This window comes from Mirounga angustirostris, unplaced genomic scaffold, assembly GCF_029215605.1.
Source record: "Mirounga angustirostris isolate CCGP_5_RB_7025 unplaced genomic scaffold, mMirAng1.0.hap1 SCAF_1, whole genome shotgun sequence".
Taxonomy (NCBI): Eukaryota; Metazoa; Chordata; class Mammalia; order Carnivora; family Phocidae; genus Mirounga; species Mirounga angustirostris.
Genome location: NW_026991709.1, coordinates 201164313 through 201188242, shown reverse-complemented (window position 1 = coordinate 201188242; position 23930 = coordinate 201164313). Strand labels below are relative to the sequence as shown.

The 23930-nt window shown below is 44.2% G+C and overlaps 1 protein-coding gene across 3 annotated transcripts in view; it reads left to right on the top strand.

The window, feature by feature from the left end:
* Positions 1-23930, top strand: part of LARS2 (leucyl-tRNA synthetase 2, mitochondrial) — a 145852-nt gene that overhangs the window by 34677 nt on the left and 87245 nt on the right. For all 3 annotated transcript variants that reach the window (XR_010413450.1, XM_064597035.1, XM_064597034.1), the window contains exon 6: positions 17901-17990. Coding sequence is in view for 2 of the 3 variants with exons in the window: in XM_064597035.1 (XP_064453105.1) it covers positions 17901-17990 (90 nt within the window). In the remaining variant the exon portion in view is untranslated. The remainder of the gene's footprint in view (positions 1-17900; positions 17991-23930) is intronic.

Genomic DNA, 23930 nt, shown 5'->3' with positions numbered 1-23930 from the left:
CGTTCACAACTTTGTCTTTCCCCACTACAAGTAACCACTGTTCTGACATCAGTGATCATCACTGCCTTGTTTGCAATATAATTTTACCACGACATATGTTTTTTAAACAGTCACATAAATGGACTCACATAGTGTGTGTTTTATCTCTATACCCAACATGGGGCTCGAACTCACGACCCCAAGATCAAGAGTCGCATGCTCTTCTGACTGAGCCAGCCAAGTGCCGCTAGTATGTGTTCTTATGTGTCTGGCTTCTTCAACTGGACATTTTTATTCTCCAACGATTTATAAAATGTTTTTGAACATTTATTTGCCTTCACCCAGATTCAACAATCATTTACATTTTGCCATATTTGCTTCATAACTTGCAGACACAGTGGTGCTTTGCTCCTAAGTACTTCGGTTATTCCTGTCTGAAGACTTAGACGTCCTCCTATATAACCACAATACCATTTGACAACTAAAAAAAAATTAACAGTAGTTCCATGATATTATCTTATATGCAATCCATATGTGAATTTCCTGGTTGTTGCAAGAATGTTTTTCATAGCTATTTTTATCCTAGACACGTCCCCCATATTAGTTTTCTATTGCTACCATAAAAATGACCACAAGCTTAGCATCTTAAAAAACACAAACTTATTATCTCACAGTTTGAGTAAGCCAGAAATTTGGTGGGCTTCACAGGGTCCTCCGTTTGGGGTCTTACAAGGCCAGCATCATGGTGTCGGCAGAGCTGTGTTCCTTGCTGCATGTTGAGAAGGAATCTGCTTTCTACCTCATTCAGGGTGTTGGCTGAATTTAGTTCCTTGGTGGTTGTAGGACCCGGTACTCATGTCTTTGCTGGCTATCAGCTGGGGACCAGTGTTTGCTGCCCACATTCCTCCTATGTTCTCTATATGGCTTCTCCAGTGGTTGGGTCCCTCTCATGCTTCCAATCCCTCTGACGTCCTCCTTTTGCTGTGTCTTCTCTGACTCCAGCCGAAGAAAGGTATCTGCCCTTACCAGCCCATGTGATTGATTACATTGGGCTCACCTGCATAAAGTAGGATAATCTCCCTATTTTAACTACGTCTGCAAAATTCTTTTAGCTACTAAACTAACATGTTTACATGTTCAAGGGATTTAGGGAGTGGATATTCTACTGACCATATCCCGATACCATAGGACACCCACAAATTAAGTCTCAGTAGATTTTAAAAGATAGATACCATACAAGGTATTTTCTGTGACCACAGTGGGCTGAAGAGGAAATTAACACATTCTTAAACAAACAGTGACTCAAAGAAATCACAGGGACATTGGAAAATACTTTGAGACAAATGAACAAGGAAACACAACATACCAGTACTTCTGGGATGCAGCAGAAGCAGCACTACGGGGAACATGTATAACTACGTGTGCTAACGTCAAAACACAAGAAAGATGTCAAGTCAACAGCCTAACTTTACAACTTAAGGAACCAGAAAAGGGAGAAAAAACTAAATCCAAAGCTATCACAAAGAGGGAAATAATAAAGATTAGAGCAGATATCAGTGAAATAGAGAATAGAAAAACAGTAGAGAAAACCAACAAAACCAAAAGTTGGGTCTTCAAAAAGATCAACAAAATTGACAAACCTTCGCCTAGAATTGACTAAGAAAGAAAAAGACTCCGATTACTAAATAAGGAGAATATAGATGAAATGGTTAAATTCCTAGAAACAAAACCTGCCAAAACTGAATCACAAAGAACTAGGAAATCTGAATAGACCTATGACTCTGAAGGAGATTGAATCAGTCATCAAGAATCTTCCAACAAAGAAAAGCTCTGGACTGGATGGCTTCACTGCTGCATTCTGCCTGCATGAGGTGCAGAAGGGGCCAAACCACAGTTTTGTCCTGATGGAACTGGAATGGGCCACTCTTCTGGCCGATTTATCATCCCAGAAGCTCATCAAATCCCGTTGTTGAAGAGTTTTTATGGAGCTTAATCTCCAGCTCCCCCTACCCCTTCTCTTCCTTTCCAGAGGTTGGCAGGTGTGGCTGAAAGTCCTAGTCCTCTATTTGTCTTTCTGATGACCATCCCCATCCTGAGCCTATCTAGGGGCCCCGCCCCAAGTCACCTCACGTATGCCCAAAAGGGGTCCTTTTGAATGACCAAAAAAACCCGCCTCCTATCAGGAAACTCTAAGGATTTTTGGAGCCTTGCACCAATAATGAGGATGGAAATGTTATACACTATATTTCTTATTATATCACAGATTTCAATTTTTGAGGTTTGTTTCACAGCCCAGAATATGATCTGTCTTGGCATCTGGTTTGAGAATAATGTGGATTTGACTGTTTTGGGGTAGAGTGTTCTGTAAATGTCAATTAGGTTCTGTTGGGTGATGTTGAATGCTAACTCCTGTCTAGTTCTGTCCTTCATTCTGAGGGAGATATTGAAGTCTTCAGCTGTAATTGTGGATTTTTCCATTCTCCTCTCAGTTGCTTCACATATTTTACAGTTCTGCTGTTTGGTGCATATACATTTAGGATTGCTGTGTCTTCTTGGTGATTTACCCTTTTATCATTATGTGATGTCCCTCTCTGTCACTGGTAATTTTCTTTGCTCTGAATTCTACTTTATGACATTTTACTTTGAAGTACATGCAATATAAATGAAATATACTGATAATATAGCCACTCTTCTTAGTCTGCTTTGTCTTACATTAATAAAGCCTTTCTTCCTTTCTTTTAATTAATTTTTACATGGTATATCTTTTTGAATCCTTTTACTTTCAACCAACTTATATCATTATATTTGAAGGGAATTTTTTTTTTTTGAACAGAAAATAGTTGGTTCATTTTTAAAAATCAATTCTGCCAAACTGTCTTTTAATTGCTATATTTATATCATTTACATTTAATGTAATTATTGATGGGTTGTGGCTAAATTTTGACATTTTAATTTATTTTTTGGTTTCTTTTATTTTTTGTTTCTCTATTTTCTTTTTCTGCCTTTCTATGAATTACTTGAGTGTTTTTAGAGTTCCGTTTAGATTTATCTCTATACTTCTTTGTTTGTTTGCTTTGTTTGGTTGTATGTTGTATAGCTTCTTTAGTTGTTGCTTTAGGTATTACATTACATATATAATGTATCACAGTCCATTGGTATGGTCATTTTACCAGTTTGAAATGTAGAAACCTTACTTTACATTCCTTTACATTTGTGATATACTCAGAAAACTCAAGAGAAAGAAAGTCTATTTTATTTACCCATATTTTTGCTTCTTTGTTTTTTTTTTCATCCCTGATGTTTCAAGATTCCCTTTTTTGGGGCATTTGGGTGGCTCAGTCTGTGGGCATCTGACTCCTTTTTTTTTTTTTTTATGTTATGTTAGTCACCATACATTACATTATTAATTTTTGATGTAGTGTTCCATGATTCAGCTTGCGTATAACACCCAGTGCTCCATTCAATACGTGCCCTCCTTAATACCCATCACTGGGCTATCCCATCCCCCCACCCCCCTCCCCTCTAAAACCCTCAGTTTGTTTCTCAGAGTCCATAGTCTCTCATGGTTTGTCTCCCCCTCCGAGTTCCCCCCTTCATTTTTCCCCTCCTACTATCTTCTTTTTTTTTTTTTTAACATATAATGTATTATTTGTTTCAGAGGTATAGGTCTGTGATTCATCAGTCTTACACAATTCGCAGTGCTCACCATAGCACATACCCTCCCCAATGTCTATCACCCAGCCACCCCATCCCTCCCACCCTCTGCCACTCCACCAACCCTCAGTTTGTTTCCTGAGATGAAGAATTCCTCATATCAGTGAGATCATATGATACTTATCTTTCTCTGATTGACTTATTTTGCTTAGTATAATACCCTTTAGTTCTATCCACATTGTTGCAAATGGCAAGATTTAGTGTTTTTTGATGGCTGCATAATATTCTATTGTATATATATACACCACATCTTCTTTATCCATTCATCTGTTGATGGACAATCTTGGCTCTTTCCATAGTTCGGCTATTGTGGACATTGCTGCTATAAACATTGGGGTGCATGGGGCGCCTGGGTGGCTCAGTCATTAAGCGTCTGCCTTCGGCTCAGGTCATGATCCCAGGGTCCTGGGATCGAGCCCTGCATCGGGCTCCTTGCTCCGCGGGAAGCCTGCTTCTCCCTCTCCCACTCCCCCTGCTTGTGTTCCCTCTCTCGCTGTGTCTCTCTCTCTGTCAAATAAATAAATAAATAAATAAAAATCTTTAAACATTGGGGTGCACATACCCCTTCGGATCACTACATTTGTATCTTTGGGGTAAATACCCAGTTGTGGGCATCTGACTCTTGACCCCAGCTGAGGTCTTGATCTCAGGATCATAATTTCAAGCCCCACATTGGGCTCCATGGTGGGCATGGAGCCTACTTAAAAAAAAAAAAATAGATTCCCTTTTTTTTTATCACTTTCTTTCTATGTAAAGAACTTCCTTTAACCCTTCTTTAAGGGTAGTTTTGCTCATGACAAATTCTCTTGATTTTTCTTATTCTGAGAATGTCTTGATTTCCCCTTCATTCTTAAAGGATAATTTCACTGGATATCCAATTTTGGGTTGACAGTTCTTTTCTTTAAGTACTTGAAAAATATGACACTTCTTTTTGGCCTTTATGGTTTCAGATGAGAAATCTGCTGTCTTTTGAATTTTCTCCCTGTAGCTAATGCATTGTTTCTGTCTGGCTGTGGCTGCTTTCAAGGTTTTCTTCTTCATCTTTAGTTCTTAGACATTTGATCATGATTTGTTTTGGAGTGGATTTCTTTGGATTTATCTTATTTGGAGTTTAAATTTCTTGAATATGGAGGTTTATGTTTTTCCAAATTTGAGAAAATTTTCACCAACATTTCCTAAAATACTTTTTCAGTTCCATTCTCTTTTTTCTCTATTTATGAAACTCCAGTGACTTGAATGTTAGGTCTTTTGTTACCATCCCACATGTCCCTGAGGCTCTGTTCTTATTTCTTTATTTCTTTATTTTTGAAGCTCTGTTCATTTTTCTCCAGTCTGTTTTCTCTCTTTTGTTCAGATTAGATAAATTATATTGTACTATCTTCAAGTTCACTCATTCTTTCCTCTGTCCCCCTCTATTCTGCTGGTGAGCCTATCCTTTGAGATTTTTATTTCAGTTATTTTTCTAGTTCTAAAATTTCCATTTGGTTCTTCTTATAACTTCTCTTTCTTTGTAGAGACTTTCTGTTTTTTCATTTATTTCAAGTATGTTTATAATTTCCCATTAAAGCTTTCTTATAATGGGTGCTTTAAAATCTTGTCAGATAATTTTGACAGTCTGGTCATTATGGTGACAGTCTGGTCATTAAGGTGTTGGCATATGTCAATTGTCTTTTCTGACTCAGTTTGAGATCTTCCTGGTTCTTGGTATGACTAATGATTTTTTTATTGGAATGTGGACATTTGGAGAATTCTTTTAAGACTCTGGATCTTATTTAAACCTTGTATATTATCAGGAATTCGCTGGTACTGCTCCAATGGGTAAAAGAGGGGCACTGCCTCTATACTTCTATGTAGATGTGGAGGTCTAGGATCTCCAGGTGGCCATCATCAACACCCTGGGGATGGAGAGCCTCCTTTTACAGCTGGGCAGGGGTAGGAGCAGAGGCTCCCCACTAGGCCCCTGCTGATATTGCCCTGATTGGGAAAGGGGACATTGTTACTGTCCCCATGTGAATGCCACTGACACCATGGAGGAGTGGCCCTGTTACCAGCTTGCAGGGACAGACTTCCTGACTCCTCTGACATTATCCTATCAGGGAGAGGGAGGGGGACTTCATTACTCCTGTTTGGGGTAGAAGTCCAGATACCCCCTGTGGTCTCCACTGTCACCACCAAGCAGGAATGTTCATTAATGCCCAGTAAGGGTAGCAGTCCCGGCTCCCCGCTAACTTCCTCTGACACCACCCTGGTGCAGAGTTTGGGTTGCCTTGCTGTAGCCTCCCAAGGTTGTAAGTTTAGACTCTCCACTAAGCCATTGCTGGCGGGGGTGGGCTGCCATTTTTTCTGTGATGCTGGCCAGAGTAGGGCAGTTGTCTAGATTTTCTTTCTCGCTAGGCTGTCCCTTCTCTGGTATTCTGGCCCAAGAGAGCAGGCTTTTCTTTTTTCTTTCTTTCTTTTTTTAATTTTTAATTTTTAAAAAAAATTTGGTCTGTACTACTTGACATTTCTGGGTTACTGGCTTAGTTAGCTGCCAATCCTGGGACTTACAGGGGCATCAAGAAAATCCATGGAACACACCACTGTGTCATTCCTCAGGTGCTAAGGTCTTCAACCGCTCTGCCTTCTCTTTTTCATTTTTCAGAGTCTTACGTTGGTTTTATATATGGAATGACTGGGATTTTTAGTTGTACCTAGTGAAAAGAATAGGGAAAAGTACATCTATGCCATCATCCCAGAAGAAGATGGCACACATAGTTTTAAAAATCCCCCCACCTCCCATGAGATTCTGATCTGTGCTTCCTTGCCCCTCACCCTTCCCTTAAAAATCATTGGACTAAAAGATGTTCAAAATAATTTTCTGTACTTTTTTCTAAGTTTAGAGTTTTATTTCTTGGTGTGTGTCACATGTGACAGGTTTCAGGCTGTGACAGGTTTCCACTACTCATTGCTTCTGGAGCTTGCAGGCAGCAGAACAGCTCATTTTGCATGCTGCTGTCATGTTTTGCATCCGTGGAATTGATGAATTGATATTTCCTCTTCCTCTGGATCCATCCCCGTGTTTAACAAATAGCCTTCAGGGGCGCCTGGGTGGCTCACTCGTTAAGCGTCTGCCTTCGGCTCAGGACGTGATCCCAGTGTGCTGGGATCGAGCCCCGAATAGGGCTCCCTGCTCAGCAGGGAGCCTGCTTCTCCCTCTCCCTCTGCCTGCTGTTCCCCCTGCTTGTGCTCTCTTGCGCTCTCTCTGTGTCAGATAAATAAACAAAATCTTTAAAAAAACAAATAGCCTTCATATCATTCAGGAGGCCTGGAGAACTCATGTCTCAGAATACCTTTCAGATGACTCTGTCCCGTGAGTCCTGAAATTTTCAAAAACGCTGCAGATAAAATTAATGTTCTTTTGTTCCAGAAAAATGGAACAATTGTAGGAGAGCTGGCTTGGCTTGGATAGTTGAAATCCTGGCATCTGCCCAAGTAGACTGATAACAAATTGCAATTCAGACCCATTAGTCTCATCTGTCATTTAATGGAGGGTTTTCTGTTCCCAACTGTCTAGTTAGAAAAGCTGTCTGTATTGTTAGACGGCCGTGATGAACCCCTTGTCAGCTGGCAAAGGACAATTACCAAGAAATTAAGCAAATTGTTGCTTCTCGTCCGATTATGGATGGTTGTCAGAGTCATGTGTAGTTTGGAGCAGGAGACAGCTTTCAGGTTCCCATAAAAATGATGGTGCCCGGAAAAGAATGGTCAAGAAAATAGCAAGAAGAGGAGCTCACTGATCAAGCTGTTCAGGAAGACAGTGTGAGCTGCCTTGAGAACTGTAAAGACCACGATTTTCCATCCATTAATCCTCATTCTCTAAATTGGCCTCAAGAGCACATCGAACATGAGCCTTTCAAATTACGTGAGAATTTAGCTGTAGCCCTAGATTTGAAAAACAAGGCCTGCAAGAATAAAATGCATGCTGTAGAAAAGCACAGTGCCTAGCATTTGTCATTTTCAATTTTCATGAAATGCTCATTTTCAGTCTAAAGTTAGACTCGAGATGAAGGAACATAATTACATAAAAATGAGCTCTTAGACAAATGTTAGGTTCATGATTAATTAATTACCCTGATATTAACACCTGTTCCCTCAACTGTGCACAAAGGAGAACAGGGAAGGTAGAGCAGGCTAGAGGCAGAAGCTTGGCAAAGGTGGAACTTAACAGATGGATGGAAGAGGGATGCAAGGAAGTGGCCAGTGAGGCTGAGAAGCCTGGGCGGTGGGAGTCTTGGGGGATGATAGCCTGGGAGGGAGGAAGCGGTGGCCATGTGGTCTTGGCTGGGGACCCCTGTCCAGGCCTATAGATGACCCTGGCCTTTCCCTGTTGATGGGAAAGGTGCACATGAGGTGAAATGAAGCAGAACCTGGTGGCAGGGACAGGTGTGGGGCCGGATTGCCCCGGGAGTTAGGGTGGATGGTGGATTGCCTCTCTTCCGCCTTCTATCAAATGGGAATGAGTAGGGCAGGGGTGAGGATGACAATTCAGAGAAACTTCAGAGAAAGGAGGACAGACCATGAGATGGCCCACTATAGGTGGCCTTAATCTTCTTAGTGATGGAGGAGGGGTCCTCTCTGTGCCTCCAACCCAGTGCTGATACATAGCTGGTACCCAGTCAGTGTCTCTGGAGTGATTCAGTGAGTGAACCAACAAACAGAACCTTGACTTGGGTGGAAAATCCATTCTTTCTGCTCTCTTGTACCACCATTTTCTATCGCTGTAGCTAATTAGTGAGTCCCTTAGAATAAGGACTGGTTAGTAGGTCCTCAGTGAATGTTTTTTCATTGGTGGATCAAATGGGGAAAAAACAGAATTCAGAGCCAGCCTTATACCAGGGAGCTGAGAAACTGATCTCAGTGGAATTTTTTTTTTTTTTTTTTGGAAAATTATCATTTGTTTTTGATGTAGAAGTTGCTAATGGAGATAAACGTGGTTCTTTTTTGCCTTTGGAAGCTTGGAGGTTCTGTATACAGATGTCTTAGAGCTCTTAGTGTGGTATGAACTGGGGCGGTATTTCTCATGTGAACCCATATTTGGCAAAATTTAGTACGAAGCTAGATTGTGGTTCTAAGAAGAAACATACCACTTTTTAAGAAAGCGTGTTATGTTTAAGAAATTAGCAAGAGCTCTGTCTCAGGGCTTTCTCTTTTAAAAAAATATAGTGACACTTGAGTACCTGCATTTTGGTATATTTGTTGCTTTGATGAAGATTTATTGAATACCTGCTGTGCACCCATACTGAGCCAGACGGTGTTGGAAAGACAAGCTGACCCCCTTCAGATAACCTTGATCCTCACAACAGTTTCCAGGTGAGGAAAGTGAGGTCCAGGGAGGTGAGCCATTTGTCCAGGATCCCCAGCAAGTCCAGAGCAGACCCATGGACAGAGTCCAGTGCTCAGAGCCCCGTCTTCAGCTTGCCAACCCCTCCGTTGCCCTCCACCTGCCCTCAGACAGCCTGTCTGGGAAGATGAACAAAACTTGGGGACTTAAATCACAGGGGCAAAAAGTCTGTGTTAGGTCCTAAAAGAGGGACATGGACTCGGCATTCTGGACTGAGTCAGGTGGGAGCGTGGAGCACTGGGCCTCCCTGTCATTCCTCCCGTGGCCTGGGCAGCAGACCACTTGTCACCCCGCACTGTGGGGAGGGGAGCTTGGTGATTCTGGGATACCCTCGGGGCTCCACCTTCTCATCTTCATGCTGAATGTTTGCCAATTGTATTACCTACATTTTCTCATTTAGTCCTTGCGTCCATCCCAGGATTTGGTCCAATTAGTGACCCCTTTTTACAAATGTAGTGGTTATCTCTTGCTGCATAACAAACTGTCCCCAAACTTAGTGGCTTCACAGAGTCAGCATTTGTGTCTTTACAGTTTCTGTGGGATAGGAATCCAGGCTTGGCACAGCTGGGTGCCCGAGCACAGGGTCCCTCGTAAGGATGTCACCAAGGAGGAAGTCTCGTCAAGAACTGTCAAACTGTAGGCTGATTCCAAGAAGTATTGGGTCACTATGAAATCAGGGAAGTTTAGAAAAACTGTTTATAATTTTAAGAAAGTCACCCATGCTCAGTGTCATCCTGAGGCAACCCAGTGTGTATTTATACGTTGCCTTTTTTCTTTCTGATGCTCTTTTTATTTTTTCATTATATAATTGAAACCATAAAATGTAGTCAGTTTTATATCAAGTAGGTCATTAAATATTTATACAGTGTTTACGTAAGTAAAGGGTATAGTATTTAAGCCATTTCATTCGATCTAGCTTTAGTGCACGTTGTACAAATATTCAAATAGAAAGACAACTATGTAAACTTTTGTCACACAAGTTTAAGTATATGTGGTATGTGTTTGGTTCGCACAGCTCTCCCTGCTTTGAAAACACCTGGCATGCACATCTTATAAAAGTCGAGGTGAGGGGTGCCCGGGTGGCTCAGTCGTTAAGTGTCTGCCTTCGGCTCAGGTCATGATCCCAGGGTCCTGGGATCCAGCCCCGCATCGGGCTCCCTGCTCCACGGGAAGCCTGCTTCTCCCTCTCCCTCTCCCCTTGCTTGTGTTCCCTCTCTCGCTGTCTCTCTCTCTGTCAAATAAATAAATAAAATCTTAAAAATAAAAAAAATAAAAGTCGAGGTGACTTTGAGAGGAGGAAATCATTTGTAGAGGTGCAGATCCCAAGTCACTCAGACCCAATTTGGATCCTAATTGTGCCTCCGCCTAGCCAGGCGACCCTAAACAAGTTACTCAGAGGCTTGGTTCTCTGATCTGTAAAATGATGTTGTATTCATTCAACAGCTACTTGCTAAACATCCATTGTACTAGGTAGTGTTCTAGGCACTTGGAATGTATCAGTGGGAGGAAAAAAGACAAAACCCTTTCTTTCATGGAGGAACCTTGAAACCAGTACTCTAGGAATGGGGGGGGTGGACAGAGATAGGCAATAAACATAACAAATAAGTAATAAAGTACATTAGAAGGTCATAAGTGCTATGGAAAGAAAAAAAGTAGGAAAGGGTAAGAGCAGGCGGAGGATGGGAGGTGTAAACTGCAGTTTTAAACAGGGAGTTCAAGCCCACATTTGATAACCAGAGTAACTGACTCCCGGGATCATAATAAGAACTAAATGAGATGCTTCTAAAGGGCCAAAACCAAGTCCAGCACTTGGTCAGTGCCTGGGAAATGCTCATTATCGTTATGTCTACTGCTGTTGTTTTTGCTAAAAGCATATTCACCCTGGTATTCCTTTCTGGAGCAGTGCCCCAGCTCCTTCCTTCTGCTTGATTTACCCAGACCTCCTGGGAGCATGTGTTTGAGTCAGTCCAGGCGCGGCCGGGCAAGCCAGGGTGTATTTCTTTTTTTTTTTTTCCCAGGGTGTATTTCTCAAGGTGCCGTATCACTCCCCGATGTCCCTTTGAGTTGAGAGACCTGGGTTCCAAGGTCCCTTCTGCACCCCCCCACATGGCCCCCCGCCTGAGCTGGGCAGCCTTGAGCACTGCCCCCCCTCCCCCGCCCCGGCCAAGTGCAGGTTCCTCGTGTGTAAAGCAGCGTGCACGCACAGTGCCTGCCTCCACAGAGCTGCTGTCGGGAGGGAGACGAGAGTAGGAGGGAAGAGCAGTGTGGGAGTACAGAGCCGTGTAGAGACGTGTCCCGTCACCTGCTAAGGAGGACTCGAGGACAGGGCTAGGCTGCGCCGTCTGCCTTCACTTTCTCTGCGCTCCCCCCTCCTACCCGAGGTCCCCCTTAGGGGCATCCAGCTGAGGATTTAGACATCTTCCTCCTCACCCTCTTCCCCTGAAGCATCAGGAGAGGGCCAGGCCACCCTCCTTGGTTTTCTGTAGCCTCCCCTCCAGGACACATGTTTCCTCAGGACAGAGAAACGAGCTGTCAGAACACAGGGGCAGGACCAGATCCTGCCACTGATGCAGTATTTGGGAGGGAGATGTATTTGGGGGGAACCTCTTTGCAGTGGTTCTCAACCCTAGCTGCTTGTGACATTTCCGGGGGTGGGGTGAGACCCAGGCACCAGGAACTTCTACAACTCCGCTCCAGGGTGCCACCAAGTTTGAGAGCCAGTGCTAAGTTTAGAGGACTTAATGTGGGGGTGGCTGTTAATGTCCCATTCCAGCAGATTTTCTCCCTCTTCCTTCTTCCAACACAGCAGGCGCACAGAGCTGTGGACTGGAACCTTGAACCAGCCCCAGTGAGGAACATCTGATGCAGCCTGGATTTTTTTTTTTTTTTTTGTCTTCAGCTGCACAATAGGAATCCTGAGGTCTGCTTCTGTGTCCTTTGAGCCATGCTGTGTTTTCAGAGCCCCTTCCCTTTAGGATTGGAGAACCTGAGATGAAATAAAGACAAGGTCATTACCATATGTTTCCTTTGGATCCGATGCAATAAGGAACAGATGACAAAAATGCATGGTACAGAAGATCAGTTTTAAAAAAGGGACTCGAGCACCTCTCTCCTCTGTTTCCAGGCTTCATTGTTTTGAAGGCAGGAGGCTCACAGTGAGACCGGGGAGAGGTGGCTGATGCCTTGCCACTGGAAGCGGTGATTGCTCACCTTTCTTACCGTGTATGGGGCTGCTGAATGGCTGACTTAATAAACATGTAGCCTCAGGTTGTTGTTTTATTGTGTTTAATCCTGATAGCGAACCTGACTGTGGTGAGGCTGTAAGGCAAATTAAATGCATGATGGCTTTGAGTGATGTTAGCTGTTCTGTGATCTGGGACCAGTCTCTGTCAGAGATGCCAGGGAACCAAGGAACAAAGACCCAAGTAAATCCTGCCAGAGCAGAGAGGTGTTGGGGAGGTGGCTCTCCCTGCCTGGGTGTACACGTGTGTGTGTGTGTTTGTGGGTGTGTTGGGGTTGGGGGGGGTGTGCACCAGAGGTGACGGACGGAACGGCCTGTGTGGAGGTCTCCATCTAGATCATGTGTTTGGTCTTTCCCTCATAAACACCATCTCTTTGTAGTGAGAAGGCCAGTATTTGGGAAGGGATAGTGATGCTAAGTGACCATGAGTTAGGTCCTTTGCTCTCCCTTTCGCCTTGTCCCGGTGGCCCGCCTCTGAGTGTGTGACGAGGAAGCTGGCCCGACTGCTCCGTGACATACTGTGGGCCCAGCCAAGGGAAGTAGCCCGGCGACCCCTCCTACGTGGCCCTCTGTATACATTATTGCGTTTCTCCTTACAACACCCGCTCAGATGGGCTTCGTTACCCCAGTTTTCTAGATGGAGGACACTTGGCTAGGGCCACAAAGCTAACAATGATGTTAGGACTTGAACCCGAGTCAGTTGGCCCCAAAGTGGAATGTCTCTCCCGTAGATCACGCTCTGTCCAAGTCTTCGTGGACTGAGGAGTGTGAGCCTGAGGAGGCCTCAGTGAGGTACCCAGAGGGTGACTGGCTGCCCCGATTCTTCCTTCACAGGCCAAATGCTGTTTCATATCAGGGACAGTAAAGTTGGCTCAGCCTCCGTAGGCTTCGTCATGGCCCGATCGATGTGCTGCGGGAACCCCTAGCAAGGCCGGCTCAGATAGGAGCTTGAGCGGTCAGTGAGGTGCGAATGGCAGATCTCAAGGGATGACGTGTTGAGCCTCACCTGTGTTCTGAGGGAGCTCACCTTCTGCGTAGGGCTCTGTGTTTGGCTGTGAGTGTGCAAAATATTTTTCATGCTAAAAACCTGGCGTTGTAAAATGTAGAATTGCAGCGCGGAGGAATGATGCTAGTTGAGATCCCAGATTCATAAATTCAGCCTCTTGACAGCTAGGTCGTGCTTTCTGGAGTTCAGGGGGATATAAAAGTTGACACCTTCATATAGATCTATGTGGCGTTCGGCTGAATTGCAGTTGCTTTTAGAGCGATAACTTCGAATTGCTTGGTTTTGTTTTAAAAACAAGTCTATAGCAACGTGGGTGTTGGCTTATTTGGAAAGCAGGGGAATGAAGAGGGATTTGGAAGACGGTGCACATCCTTCGCTTGGCTTCTCTGGTGGTCTCGTGGAGGGGTCTTACCAGGTTGGCACTACCCCACAGCTTGTGGTCAGCCGTGGGCAACAGAGCCACGGACACAGGGCTCCCCCTTGGGGTCACCAGCAGGGCTGGGCCTGGAGGGGGCCGGATTCCAACAGACGCTGTTTAAACTCTGATTTGTTCAACAACTCTCTTGTGGGAGGGGGATAACCTGATGTGGCATCAAGAAAAACTCGTATGGGGCGCCTGGGTGGCTCAGTTGGTTGGGCGACTGCCTTCGGCTCAGGTCATGATCCTGGAGTCCCGGAATCGAGTCCCGCATCGGGCTCCCTGCTCGGCGGGGAGTCTGCTTCTCCCTCTCCCACTCCCCGTTTGTGTTCCCTCTCTCGCTGTGTCTCTCTCTGTCAAATAAATAAATAAAATCTTTAAAAATAAAAAAAAAAATAGGAAATTTATTACATGAAGGCATTACGTGAGATTCTCCAAGTCAGACAGTGGCTTGGAGGCATTATGTGGAGGCCTATGACACGATTGAAAATTTAGGTAGTAAAATCGATCGCCCATTTCCCAGTAGCACTTTGCGTGCAGAACAGAGTTCCAGAATTGCAGCTGCAACACCCCCAAACTTGACAGGCCTCCCCTCCAGTTGGTCTCGGAGTTGGTAGAAGGGCGAGGAGGTTGCGTCCCCTAGCATTTCTGTGTAACCCTGCAAGACGTCCTCAGCAGAGATGCCATCACACCAGCTGGAGAAGGAATTCTAAGTTAACTTCCTTGGGTTTCCACTTGTGTGGTGTTTTATGGAATGCCCGCCAGAGAGTTGTTCTCTTCGCTCTCCCTTTATCTGCCTGCGGTCACAGACTCAAAAACTAAAAAGATCAAAACCAGGGCGCCTGGGTGGCTCGGTTGATTAAGTGTCTGCCTTCAGCTCATGCCAGGGTCCTGGGATCGAGTCCCGCATAGGGCTCCCTGCTTGGCAGGGAGCCTGCTTCTCCCTCTCCCACTCCCCCTGCTTGTGCTGTCTCTCGATCTCTCTCTCTCTGACAAATAAAAATCTTTAAAAAACTAAAAAGATCAAAACCCTTCAAGCAGGGTTTCTCCCCTTGCTACTAGTGACATTTGGGGCAAATAGTTTTTTGTTCTAGGGGCTGTCTTGTGCATTGTAGGGTAGCACCACCACTATGAAGTGACAGAGATGTCTCCCGCATTACCAGATGCCCTTGGGGAGAGGATGTTCTGCGTTGAGAACCCTTTTCTTAGGGAAAGGAAGGAAGAAGGGCCGTTAACATCTGTGTGTGTGCAGCGCTCCCCCCCCCCCAAGATCTTTGTCCACAGGGCTGGGTTTTGAGTAAATCGTTCCCCAGACATGGAATTTCTAGCCACTTGACAAAAGTTAAGACTTTTAAGCAGTTTAATTTCAGAAAGATGTCTTTGATGATTGGTACTGAGATGAGGCATTAGAAGACCAGAAATAGCTCTTTTGGTTTTGGGGAGTTTTTCAAAGTTAGCAAATCAAGAGAGGTTCCAGAAGAGTTCTGTGACTTTTTCGGGAAATGCATTTCTGAGCAGGGTCAGTCTCGGACCACGTTTATGGTTCTTATGGGACGGGCTCCTGTCTGCTCTGGCATCTCTTCACGGGTAGAATGGGCAGTACTGAGGGTGCCGGCTGGGCCCTGTGTGCAGCAGATGGGAGGAAAGGGGCAGGGGCATCCCCTGCCTCCTCTGGGCAGGCTGCTCAGGCACTGCAGCCTGGGGGCAGGTGAATGAACATACATCGAAATCAAACTGTCAGGAGTGGATAAGGGTCCTTGGAGCAGGGGTTTTCAAACGGTGCTCTTTTAGCAGCTGTTATTACCTTTTCTTCAAACAATACGTGCAGAAACCCAATATAAAGAAAACGGGTCAGAGCCAAGTTTGAGGCCAGGGTGCAAGAAGGGGACCCACAGTCCCCCCATCCCTCACCTCACCTCGCCTCGCCTCGCCTCACCTCGCCTCTCCTCACTTCCAGGGAGAAGGCACTTTGCATTATACATCTGACTGAAAGTAGGCTAATGCTTGGTTGGGTAACGATCTTTTCCTTTTTTTCCTGACTAGATCTATCATCATTTTTTTCTATTTTGGGTTAAAGTGGTTTTCAAAACCATAATCCAAGATGGATATAATAATGCTGTTGCATTGCTGTTTAATTTTTCTCTCAATACAGAGGCAGATTCAAGGGCTGAGAACATACACACGTACATACACACACACACACACACACACGCACACATATATATGTTCATTTGAAGTATTTTGATATTCTCTTATGAAAAGCTTAAATATATAGAAAAATAGAGAAAAGAGAACTCCCCTCCCCCCCCCCCCCCCCCCCCCCCCATGTAACAGTTGTCATGATTTTGGTCACATTTGCTTCACATGTTTCCTTAAACTTCTAACAGATGAGAATTTTAAACGACATTCACAATAACAAGGTCTGGGAATATTTTTACCCAGTTCCCCTTACCCACCCCGCCTCCACTGCCCCAGTTCATCTCGTGGACCGACGTGATTTGAATTTAATTTGTGAAACCTATGTGAGGGAGACCAGTTTGATTCAACATGCAAGCAATCCTTTTTTTTTTTTTTACTTATTTTTTAAAAAAATTCAATTAATTAACATACAACAACATGCAAGCATTCTTATATCCATTTAGATTTTGGGGTGCCTCAACCTGAGCAAAACAAAACATACGGAGGACAGCTCCTACCCTGGGTTTTATTAGAAAATGGGAGTTCTTGAGTGGCCTCTCTGGGAAACGGGAAAATGAGTTAGTTCTGTGCCTTGCCTGCAAGGGCTGGGGGTGGGCAGGTAGCCGGTAGAGAAAAGATAAGGAAATCTCAGAAGGTGAATTCGGAGGTTTGGGGGAACAAGCCCTCCCGTCGTGTGGTGGTCCCATTCTTGAGTTGGCAAAGTGTTTGGTGCATGACGCCCCTGCAGACCTGGGGTCCTGGGCCCTCGGGAGCTGTGTTGTGTGCCTCACGGCTCTGGCATTGCGTGGGGCCAGCCTGCTGGGGGACCAGCTCCCGTGGGAGCCAGGTGGGTTATCACTACCTGCCTTGCAACAGGAGGCGTGGAGCCAGTGATCAGAGTTGAATTCCTTGTTTTCTTGGAGTTTACTCTGCTGTTTTTACAAAATAGCGCCTAAAAGGACGCAAGAATCTTACGTAAGAAAAATAGCCCATTGGGGGCCCCAGTTTACCTGACACCTTGCCCAGTTCCTGTCCCACATGCCCTCGCATCCTGGGTTTTCAACTCTCTCTTCATTCATTCACCTGCAGAAAGACTGGGTTGTTTGCACTTTTGATAGAAGTACGCCTTACATCCATAGTCCATTCCACATGGAACCATTTAGAATGATCCCTGCCCTGTGTTCATTTCTGTGTTAGCTGTTTTTTGAAGTTAAGGACTGCTCGAAAAGAAATAGTGTGACAGTGTAGAGGTTTTATGCTTACTTGACTTTGTCAGCTTGGAGATTGGTTAATCAGTAACTTCTTTTTAAAGATTCTACAGTAAGTGTGTTTTCAGGACAGAAAACAAACTTTCAGAACCTTAGATTTAGGCTTGGAAGTACAAGCCAGGTGATTTCTCACTAAGTTTAATTTTTAATAATGATTTTAATGGGTCTTCCTAACCAGGCAATAGCCTGATTCACCTAATGGAATAAATGGAATATAAATAAGTCTAAAAGAGCTTACAGGGCCCAGTTAATATGGAGAAACACAAGATTTGTTTTCAAATGAGCATACTACTGAAGTAGGCAGATATTCCTCTTGAATTTGTGATTGCTTTCAAATTGAACTACGTTCGTGAATTGGCGTCACGATCCCCAAAATACACGCTGACAAAAATGGTAATGCCCAATTTCATGCAGTGTCATTCACCTGTTACTTGCATGGCCCAGGGGAGAGGTGTGCAGAAGACATTGAGTTTCTTTTCATTAAACTGACCCTGGGAAAGGTAGGGGTGGCATTTCAGTAATAGCTTTCTTCCCAGAATGAATTGCTTCTTCCCTCACTTTACGAATTGGCAGAAGATATATGTAGGTTGGTAAATATTTTTGTGGTGTGATTGCTTTTTAAAATTGAATCGCAAGGCCAGTGCATACGTTGGTGGTGGGGAGAGGGGGAATGTTTACAGTGGCCCATGAGTAATTTTTTTCCCCTTCTTTGGCAGGAAATAACTACATGTTTACCAGATTATTACAAATGGACTCAGTACCTCTTTATTAAGCTCTATGAAGCTGGGCTTGCCTATCAAAAGGAGGTAAGTTAAAGTGAGCTGCACTGTACAGTTTTTGTAAATCTTCTCAGTCTTACTAGAGCACATCATGGTTAACTAAGCTATGAACCATACACAGAAGCACTGGAAATGAACCCTACCTCAAGTTCACGAATTCAATCATGGCAGACCCAGAAAGTATCTACTGCCTGGCTGAGTTTGGTACCTCCAGGACAGGCCTGGGGCTTCTGTCAGCCTTGAATTCCACCACAAAGTGTCTGGTGCCCATCATGACATCAAGGAGGGAGCATAGGAAGAGAGGAAGTTTCTCCAGTCCCAGCTCAGCTACCTCTCTCAGCCTGGGTAGCTTAACTCGAGGAATTGTGGCTTCTCACCTGCTATATGGGTGTAGCACCTCCCTTGCATGGCGTGGGGAAGATTCAAGGTGCTATTTAAAGAACAGCTCTTATAGGGGCGCCTGGGTGGCTCAGTCGGTTAAGCCTCTGCCTTCAGCTCAGGTCATGATCTCAGGGTCCTGGGATCGAGCCCTGCATTGGGCTCTCTGCTCAGTGGGAAGTTTGCTTCTCCCTTTACCCCTCCCCACCCCTTGCTCGTTCTCTCTCTCTCTCAAATAAATAAACAAAATCTTTAGAAGAAAATTATAATCAGTATGGAGACAAATGCAGAAGGCTCGATTTGAATTTCAGAATAAACCCAAAATGTCGTAAACCTTGACAAAATAAAAATCATATGGCTGACCTAAGTCAGGAGGTGAAATTGGGGAAGAAAAGTAGAAGCAAGGGTGAGTTGATCCCTTTATTTTTCATAACAAGGAGGCAGAGATGAAGAACTAGAGGTGTACATCTGTTTTTGTTTTAATAGTTAGAAAGGTAGCTATTACAGCTCAAGGTAACAAAGACCCCAAAAACTAGAAGAGGGTGGAAGGAAGGCTGTATGATCATGCTCTCTCATATTTCATGGCAGAGGGTCAGTAAAACTGGCTAAAGGTAATATGCCAAAATCGAAGTGTAATTTTACTAAAGTTACAATGGTAAACACCGGAAGAACTAATGGACAGAAGCTGCTCAAAGTGGGGGCATATTTTGATAACCATTCAGATTATTCATGAATGTTCTTTTTTGATACTACACCAAAACTCAGTAAGTGGTGGTTTCTTCAGAGTTAGTTGCAGTGTTAAATCTGAAACGTCAATTAACTTTTATACTCTGCTACATTAAAATGCATTGGTTTGTCCTGCACTTTGAATGGATCCCCCCCCCGCCCCCCCCCCCCCCCCCCCGTGCATCATCTTGTAACATCATGCATCGGTCACTTGGAAAATCTGGTCTAGTGAGTTATGCAGATCTTCCAAATGTTGCCATATTTCGTCTCAGAACACCATCGGAAGAGTTTTTAAGTGGTGGGAAGCTGTGAAGTTCATGGTGGGCGGATGCAAGTTTTCTAAAATTCTGATTTTTTTTTTTCCTTCACTTTGAAGTTCAAATTGTATCATTGGCAACAGAAACCATCAGTTGTTTTCCTCAGAGCAGTGGGCTCACTTTGTTTATTTTTGCGAGCATGTTTGCCAGGTTCCTGAGTCTCAATCACCATAGTTTATCATCAGTCATTCTTTCGCATAAAAACATAGTTACATGAAAAAAAAAAAACTGGCTAATCCTGCTCACCACTCGAACAGTCGCGTTTGTGCTTTTTCTCGAAACAACTGTCCCAACTCCGCTATGTGGCACCACTTAGGCCTACGTCCCATTTCTTCACAGAAAATATGACGAGGATGTATGCTCAAGTGTTAAGATTTAAGAACACAAATCCATTTTACTGCCTCGTCAAGCACATTATCAGTGAAGCTGACTTTTTTCCCCCCCTTTCTCCCGGGAGTGCACAGTGGTGAAGAATCCAGTGACCCCTCGTAGAGTTCGTTGCCGCTGCCTTGCTTCATGCTGAGGGCTGACGGTCTCACTCACCATCACTTCCCCACCCTCAGTGCAGATGTGAACACAGGGAAAAAAACAAACAGCGTCTTATTATTATAATGAAGAGTTTTGACCTGCAGACCCCTTGAAAAGGCCTCAGGGACCCCCAGAGGTCACACTTTGAGAACCACTGTCCAAAGTAAACAACCCTTACCCCTGTTCCCGTCTTTAAATTAAGAATATTAAAAGGTTGATTATTTAAAATACGTTGTTGTTGAGTTGAAGACTTGAGTCCCCATTAGCATTTGGGATGAATTGATTGAGAATTTTGTGGAACTGGATCATACTGTCCTGGGTTAGTTTAATTTCTTAAAACAGCATAGCTGTTCCTGGGCCCAGAGCCCCCTCAGGTGAGGAATGGTGAGAGACGAGAATACCTGTCCAGAGTTCCTGCCCACAGCATATCTTTTTGCATTGTTAAAGCATAGTTTACAAAAGTTACAAACCTGGTTCCCACCCAAATACAAAATGAACATGCATCAGAGATTTTATCCAACTCATTAATTAGTTAGGAAACCAGTCGTATGTTAAGACTGGTTCAAATCGAGCTTTCAAGGAATGGAGACTAATAGAGTCAGAGGAACACTGAAATGAATCTGCTAATAGAATCCAAGCCACTTAACGTCCTACAAGACCGTAAACCTAACTTTGGGAGCTGTCTTTGCTAAGATTTTGCATTGCCACTGGATGGGAGCTGTTGGCATTATTCTCAGACAGAAACCATTTGCATTGGGTTGAGTTTTCTACAAGTTAACCTCTCCCCTTGCACCCAGGCGGGATTGTAAAACAGCTTAAACAATAGTAAATAGGAAGTCAGACAAAGATACCTGCCTCTAGAAAATCAGATCATCCCTGGGGGATGTGGGCCCGCTAGACGACCCCAGCCCACATGGAAGGGACCTCCTAGTCCCTTTGGTCTGTTTCTAAGATCTGGGTAATTTTTCTTGGGAGCATTATTCAGTAGTCAGAAGTAAAAGGGTAGGAAAAGAATCAGTGGAAAATTATCAGAGTCCCACTTCCACTCAACAGGTTTCGGTACTGACCTGGCAGCCTGACAGGCGCATTCCCAGAAGAGCCTCCCTTGCTCCAGGAATTACATCCAAAAAGGGTTTCCACACTGGCGTCACCCATGGGTCCAGGCAGAGGGAGAGAGATAGCAGGAGCTACATTGTGTTTCCCAGGTGACAGCAAGGATGAACTCAAATCCGAGTGAGGCATGAAAAAGCCATAGCAAAGCGGAGGGTGCACTGCAGCTAAACTGTGGGGAAGAGTAAACAGTTGTTGGAAGAGTGTCAGCAGTTGTATTGGATTACCCAATGTTCCCTCGCCTCAGTGGTGTGGTTACTGTTTATTGTATATGCATGGGATGTTGAAATGATGGGGCACGTTGACTTAATAGCGTAAACATTTCTCACACGGAGCCCTTACGTGTGCCGTGTGATATTCCTTCATAGGATTTTATTCTTTGTAGCTATTTATTTTCTGTTTCAGTTGAGTTTGTGAATATACTGAATATTTATCGTGGTATTCCTGTACATAGGATGCTTGTTTCTCTGTCTCTGCACTCGGGGTTTGTTCACGACACCTCTGTTTTACAGCACATCAAACCCAGATAGGAAACTGAACCTCGTCACTGTTGGGTTGGATCCAAAGCCAAACATGCAGCATCTTAGGAGCTAAGTAACTTTTTTAAAGACGGAAGGGGTTCTGGGGGAGAGTCTCATTGCATGGACACAGCTGTCCTGCTGGCTCCAGATGTCTCTCTTCTCCTAACCTCGATCCCCCTCCATGACGCATGCCTTTGGGGATTACAGTCCAGTTTCCCCACTGACAGCTTCTCTCTTAGGAACACCTTGTATTCGTTTCCTATTGTTGCTGCTGTAACAAATGACCACAAACAGGGTCGTCTTAAAACAACACAAATTTTTAAATTTTATTTTGTTATTATGTTAATCACCATACATCATTAGTTTTTGATGTAGTGTTCCATGATTCATTGTTTGCATATAACACCCAGTGCTCCATGCAGAACGTGCCCTCTTTAATACCCATCACCAGGCTAACCCATCCCCCCACCCCCCTCCCCTCTAGAACCCTCAGTTTGTTTCTCAGAGTCCATAGTCTCTCATGGTTTGTCTTCCCCTCCGATTCCAGCCCCCGTCATTCTTCCTCTCCTGCTATCTTCTTCTTTTTTTTTTTTTTTTTAACATATAACGTATTATTTGTTTCAGAGGTACAGGTCTGTGATTCAACAGTCTTACACTTACAGTTCACAGCGCTCACCATAGCACATACCCTCCCCAATGTCTATCACCCAGCCACCCCATCCCTCCCACCTCCCCCACTCTAGCAACCCTCAGTTTGTTTCCTGAGATTAAGAATTCCTCATATTAGTGAGATCATAGGATACATGTCTTTCTTTTTTTTTTTTTTTAAGATTTTATTCATTTATTTGAGACAGAATGAGAGAGAGAGAGAGCACATGAGAGGGGGGAGGGTCAGAGGGAGAAGCAGGTTCCCCGCCGAGCAGGGAGCCCGATGCGGGACTCGATCCAGGGACTCCAGGATCACGACCCGAGCCGAAGGCAGTCGCTTAACCGACTGAGCCACCCAGGCGCCCAGGATACATGTCTTTCTGATTGACTTACTTCGCTCAGCATAACACCCTCCAGTTCCATCCACATCGTTGCAAACAGCAAGATTTCATTCCTTTTGTGGCTGCATAGTATTCCAGTGTGTGTGTGTGTGTGTATACACACAAGAAGATGTGGTATATATATACAAAACAACACAAATTGATTGTCTTACAGTTCTAGAGGTCAGAAGCCCATGAAATGGGTCTCACTGGGATAAAAAGCAAGATGTCAGCCAGGCCGCCTTCCTTCTGGAGACTCTAGAGGAGAATCTGATTGCTTGCCTTTTCCGTCTTCTGGAAGCTGCCTGCATTCCTTGACTTTTGACCCCACTTCCCTCCCCCTACCCCCAATCTTCAAAGCCAGAGCATAGCATCTTGCAATCTCTCTGCCCTGGGCTTCCATCCTCCCATCTCCTTCTGACTCTTTTGCCTCCCCCTTTCTCTTAGAAGAGTCTTTGACATGACTTTGGGCCCACCTGGATAATCCAGGCTAATCTCTCCATCTCAAGATCCTTCATTTGGTCATATTGTCCAAGACCCTTTCACAATGTAGGTAACATATTCACCAGTTTTGGGACCAGGACATGGATATCTTTGGGTGTGATTGTTCTGCCTGCCATAAGCCTCTTCTCCCTGATTCCCTGAGGATTAACCAAGTCGGTGCTTGTGAAGACCCTGGAATGCCTGGTACACAGTTGGTGCTCAATAAATGTTTGCCTGAGCATGCCTGCGGAGTTACCTGGAGTTGTGGTTTGTTTAAATTGGAAAAAACTCCTAACACTTCCTGGCTAATTCTAAGGCAGCCCATCCACGGCCAGGTATTAGGGAAGAAAAAGGTAGCTTATTTTATGGATTTCATTTAGAAAGTTAGTGTTTTTGTTGCTACTTGTTGCCTGAAAGGTTTCTGGTGTATTAATTTTTTTTTGAGTCCGCCAAGTCATGATCTTAAGAAAAAATCATAAATAGGATGCAGAAATGCACACTTGGTATGTTGTTTGAAGTGGATATCCAGGGTATTCTATTCCATGTAGGTCTCCTTTTATTGGATAGCTATTTCCAAATAGACTTTAAAACAGAAAACAAATTGATGTCAGTTGGTATTCCGTTCACAGGGTTTATTTCAAAATACAAACTTTTGAAATTAACATCAGAAAGTTAATTGACTCTAGAAAGACTGCAGGTTAACACTCTCTGTGAAGCATATTAAGCCAAAAATAACCTGCCTATTAATGCCTTTCCTCTAACAGCATTGTCATAACTTTTTTTGAAATAGGAGATAGCCTTAACCCTTAAATTCAGTTCTGGTATAAGCTGTCTAGATGAACTTACATTTGGGGAGAGTATTTTAACAGAGCATTA